We start from the raw sequence: 5478 nt of genomic DNA on the forward strand, positions 1-5478 counted from the left end.
GCCACCAAATTGTTTTATCTGTACATGAAGACTTCTCATGCATTTGACCCGAATTCGGGTATGAGTCTAACCAAACTCATATAGCCCTTACACGGGTTATAACATCTAAGTAAATTAAAAATCACAAAATATTTGATATAAAAAATCTATAAAATTGGGATATACTAAAAATTAAAATACTTGATTTTTATAAAAAAAATAGTATTTATATTTAAGAAAAAATTTTATAGTAATAAAATAAGTGGGTCATATTTCTCTCTAAAGTCAGATAACTTTTAAACGAGTTATAGTATCTTATTTATTTGTGAAATCATTTCATCATCAAACTCAAAGTATATTATTAACTTCCTAACTATAAATAAAATTAAATACTAAAAAATATATAAATATTAGAAACTAAAAACGTAAAACAACTCTCGTAACACGAATAAAAGCTAGTTAAACATATAAAAGAGACGCACGTGTTTAAAACTAATTTAAGCTAATAGCTGTTTCGATGTTGAAATTTTGTAGATACTCCAAATCTCAAATAAAACGAAATTTTGAAGATACACCAAATCTCAAATACGGCATTATATTAGACTATAAATAGTTTATAAGTTTGGATTTTTTTTTCTCCTTACATCTTACTATACCCAACATTACAAATTTTCATAAAAAACACAATGTTCATAATTGTGATTAAATTCCAAAACCTCTTATTCACAAACAACTCGTTAAAGTTTTAAGATAAATTAAATTTTGTTTTGAAGAAAACAATTATAATAAACGGGTATGAGACTGTCTATTGGTTAAATTATTATGGATTTGATACAAACAGTCACAAATGACAAAACTGCACTGATGTGTGCAAAATTATACACATTATTTATATCATTTATCCTCGATTTTATACTCTTTTCATTACAAATCCATTGAGTTTGATACTAAATTATTTGTAACATGGATTTGTAGGTTCGAATGACGAATTAGTCCAAATAAACAAGAAATAACAAACCAAAAGGACACAATTCAGAAACCGAACAAACCCGGGAATGAAGCAACAAGGTCCGAAATGGGAATGAAGCAACTTGGTCCGAAGAACAACCGATAGAAAGAACGAAGCCGAAAGAAATGAAAATCAAAAGCAAAGACAAGACTTGAAGATAAAAAGAATAACAAGACAATGACAAAACTTATGGGCTGTAAAGATTTGAAGACTAAAGAGCAGCTGAAACTTATGACCCATAAAGATTTCCAGCATTAGTTAACACTTATGGGTTGTAAACACCCTTACGACCCATAAAGAACCGTCAGTCATTATTGTATCACAAAAGTCGTCATCGGTGCAACCAAGATCCATAAAATCCGGAATAGATAATATCAAGACATTAAAAAATAAAACTTATGGGTCATAAAGCAACCTTACGACCCATAAAGACTGTCGGTAGAAAACACAATCCTAAAAATCTGGAGTTGGAGATAAGATAAGATAAAAAGTTTAAGAATACTGTTGAAAACATTACGACCCATAAGTATTCCAGATTTTCAGCTATAAATAGCAGCCCGAGTTTCAGCCAAAAACACACCATTTCTCACATCTCTTCTCTCTAATTAGCTAAATAAACTCCATAGGAGTGCCAAGGAGGTTCCAGGAGTCTCGAGGAGGTACAAAACACTTCCCGGGAGTTCCGAAGCTCTTCCCGAACACCCCACGAGTAGTATGTCTTTACTTTGTAAGTTTACTTTGGTTATGTTAATTTCTATGTTAGGCTAATAATCTATTAGTTTCGACATTAAGGGCTCTATTTTGTATTATGATTCGAATGTGAAATGTTTATATGATTTTATTGTTGAAAGGTTTCGTTTGTAAAATTTCTTGAACTTTAAATCCGAAACTCTTTAAGGATTCAAATTAGTTTGTTAATGAACCTGATCAATTTATTAATATGCTAATGACGTTCTTCAAAGTTAAAATATGAAATATGATTTTAATCTTGATAACGAAGGAACAAATGACGGTTTGCGTTTGTCTATGAATTCAATCTAGTTATAGAAATTATACAATGTGATTTAGTATTCCGAATAGCGTGAACACTAAATGATAATTAATACATTCATCACATGCAACTCGCACGTTAAAATCCGAACGGCGTGAGATTAGGGTAGCGAGTTGGCTCTAACTAAAGAACTGCGCTTAGTTAGACACAGATGGAGGGAACGTCCGAACGACGTGACGTTTAGTATTGATACAAATCTTTTAATAATAAAAATCACTGCACCATAATTATTGATGATCGTAGTTTGAATCAGAAGTATGAAATACCCCTTGTGTCGGAACTATCTTTAATGATTGTTTGTTCTAAGTTAGTTATTTTATCTCTTAGTTATATGTTAAAAATTTGTACTACTACTATTTAGTTTATGCTTATATAATTTATTATTTACACAAATCCCGCCTGTTACGAATACTAGTTCTAAATCGTTCTCGGTTATAAAATTGTTAAAACGCAATTCCTGTGGACACGAACTTTACTTCCACTCATACTATCCCTAATAGTGTGTAACATAGTGAGTTCACATTTATAAATTTATTTGCTGGAGCTGACGACACCCAACAAATTGGCGCCGTTGTCGGGGACTGTGTCTAAAATTTCACTTTTATGACAAGATCTTTAAGAACTGGTAAACTACTCAATATCGATCTAGAGATAGAAAAAACCGCGAAGAGATTAAGGAAACAGGCGAAACTTCGAAAGAAGTTAGCAAATACTTCAACCTCTACTCAATCACCATCGGTCATTGACATTTGGGAAAACCTTTCTTTGTCAAGTGACTCTGACTCATCTTCCACTCCCACGTCACAAACTCAAATTCGACCCAAGATTCGAACCCAATGGATTTAGCGAACCCGGTCGAGCAAACCTTTCGAGAATGGGCGAACCGCGATGTTCCCCAACAACCTCTTTGTATCAATTATCCCGCTATGCCAAATTTCGAGCTAAAATCAGGCCTTATCCATTTATTGCCAACCTTCCGAGGGCTGGAGAATGAAGATCCTCATAATTTCCTCAAAGAATTCCACGCCGTGTGCACCGGAATGAAGCCAAATGATGTCACAGAAGATCAAATCAAACTTAGGGCATTCCCCTTTTCTTTGCAAGATTCAGCGAAACATTGGTTGTATACCCTACCGCCAGGGTCAGTGACAACCTGGAATGGACTTGCGAGAAATTTTCTTGACACATACTTCCCTGAAGCAAAAGCGTCCACTCTTCGTAGAGAAATCACTGGAATCAAACAAGCAAAAAGAGAGCCTCTACATGCTTACTGGGAAAGATTCAAGGAGCTATTTAGCAAATGTCCTCAACATGGAGTCTCGGAGCATCAACTACTTCAATACTTCTGTCAAGGAATGGCACCCATGGAGAGATGATTTCTAAGTGCCTCAAGTGGAGGAAACCTACTCCACAAAACCCCAACCCAAATTAGAGCCATAATCCAATCAGCCGCGGATGACACAAAACACTCGACACATGAAGAAGAATGGTATTCAGATGTACCACGTGCTGTGAAAGGAGTGAGTACTCCTCACATTGAAACTCAATTGGCTGAGTTAACTAAAGCAGTCATGATGCTTACAAAGGATAAAGAAACTGAAGCACCACAACGAGCATGTGGAATATGCTTAGAAACAGGACACCCCACTGATATGTGTCCAATGCTGCAAGACAATGTCGAACAAGCAGATGCAGTTGGCGGATATCCTGTACAAAACACAAGGCAATACGATCAACCACGAGTAAATCAGAATTGGGGACAACCTACCAACTTTGGCTACCAACAAAGACCACCTCAATATCAACCACGTCAAACCTTTCCAAACCCACAAAATTTCCAACATCGTAAACCACAAACACAACAACCAAGCAGCTCTGGAATGTCTTTAGAAGACATTGTGAAGAACCTGGCTGCCAGTACACAAATGTTCCAACAAGAAACAAAGGCCAGCATCAAGAATCTGGAGCAACAGATGGCTCAATTAGCTAGCTCAGTGAGTAGACTCGAATCTCAAGGAAAACTACCAGCACAAACAAAAGCAAACCCCAAGTACAACGCTTGTGCCATCACATTGAGAAGTGGAAGGAAGTACGACGGCCCAGAATCGCAAGAAGAAGAACAAGAGGTCGTTTTTGAAAAGAATACCGAAGAGAAAAAGGATACTTCAAAGACAAGTGAAGTAATACCTAAGTTCAAAGTCCCTCCTCCATTTCCTTCAAGATTTTTAAGCACGAAGAAAGAAAGAGAAGAGCATGAGATCATGGAAATGTTTCGAAAGGTGGAAGTAAATATTCCCCTCCTTGATGCCATCAAACAAGTCCCTCGATATTCTAAGTTCTTAAAAGAACTTTGCACTTCAAAGAAAAAGCTTAAAGGGAATGAAACCATCAAGGTCAACGAGAATGTCTCAGCCGTTTTACAAAAGAGACTTCCACCAAAGTGCAAGGATCCTGGTGATTTCACTATTCCTTGTAAAATGGGAAATCTAACCATTCCAAGAGCTATGATTGATCTCGGAGCCTCCATCAACGTCTTACCATATTCCATTTTCCAAACTCTCAACGTTGGACCGTTGAAAAGGACAGGGGTAGTCATTCAATTGGCTGACAAATCCATGGTCCACCCAAAAGGTGTATTAGAGGACGTATTAGTGCAAGTAAATGAGCTGGTATTTCCCGCTGATTTCTATGTGCTAGATATGGAAGATGGTGACACTTCAGACTCAAGTTCCATTTTGTTAGGAAGGCCGTTTCTGAAGACTGCTAAAAAAAATATTGATGTTTATAATGGCACCCTCTCCATGGAATTTGATGGCGAGATCATAAATTTTAATATTTATAATGCTATGCGGTATCCAAGCGATGTTTCATATGTGAATTGGTTAGATGTAATCGATCCTTTAATTGATGATTACTTCAAGTTATCTAACCATGACACTCTGGCACTAATCTTGAACAAAAGCCTTGATGAAACATCAACAAAAGAACTCGCTGAAAATTTCAAACTTGAAGATGAACTGATAGAGCTGGTATCCCTCATGGATACACAAACTAGGTATGAAACAACCAAGCTGCAATTACAAGTTACCGAACAAAAGCTTTTACCATCCATTGTGCAACCACCAGATCTAGAGTTAAAGACACTTCCTAATCATCTTATGTACGCTTATCTTGGAGATAATGACACATTTCCAGATATCCAACAAACTTTCCAAGAACCAAGAAGATGAATTGGTCAACATGCTCAAGCAATACAATGAAGCAATCGGTTGGACCATAGCTGACATCAAAGGTATGAGTCCATCCCTTTGTATGCACAAGATCCTCATGGAAGATGACTACAAACCCACACGTGAAGCACAGAGAAGATTGAATCCTCCCATGATGGAAGTTGTCAAGAAAGAGATTATGAAACTACTCAATGCAGGTATGATTTACC

General features: G+C 36.3%; 1 protein-coding gene across 1 annotated transcript; it reads left to right on the top strand.

Moving 5' to 3' along the window:
- Positions 1–2350: 2350 nt before the first annotated feature.
- Positions 2351–5239, top strand: LOC143613665 (uncharacterized; the record flags this gene model as incomplete). Its single annotated transcript, XM_077087313.1, has 1 exon — positions 2351–5239. A coding segment is annotated over exon 1 (1629 nt), but the record flags the coding sequence as incomplete, so codon positions are not given.
- Positions 5240–5478: the final 239 nt, after the last annotated feature.

Source organism: Bidens hawaiensis, unplaced genomic scaffold, assembly GCF_021521415.1.
Source record: "Bidens hawaiensis isolate Kalapana, Puna unplaced genomic scaffold, B.hawaiensis_p1.1 tig00038009_1, whole genome shotgun sequence".
NCBI lineage: Eukaryota > Viridiplantae > Streptophyta > Magnoliopsida > Asterales > Asteraceae > Bidens > Bidens hawaiensis.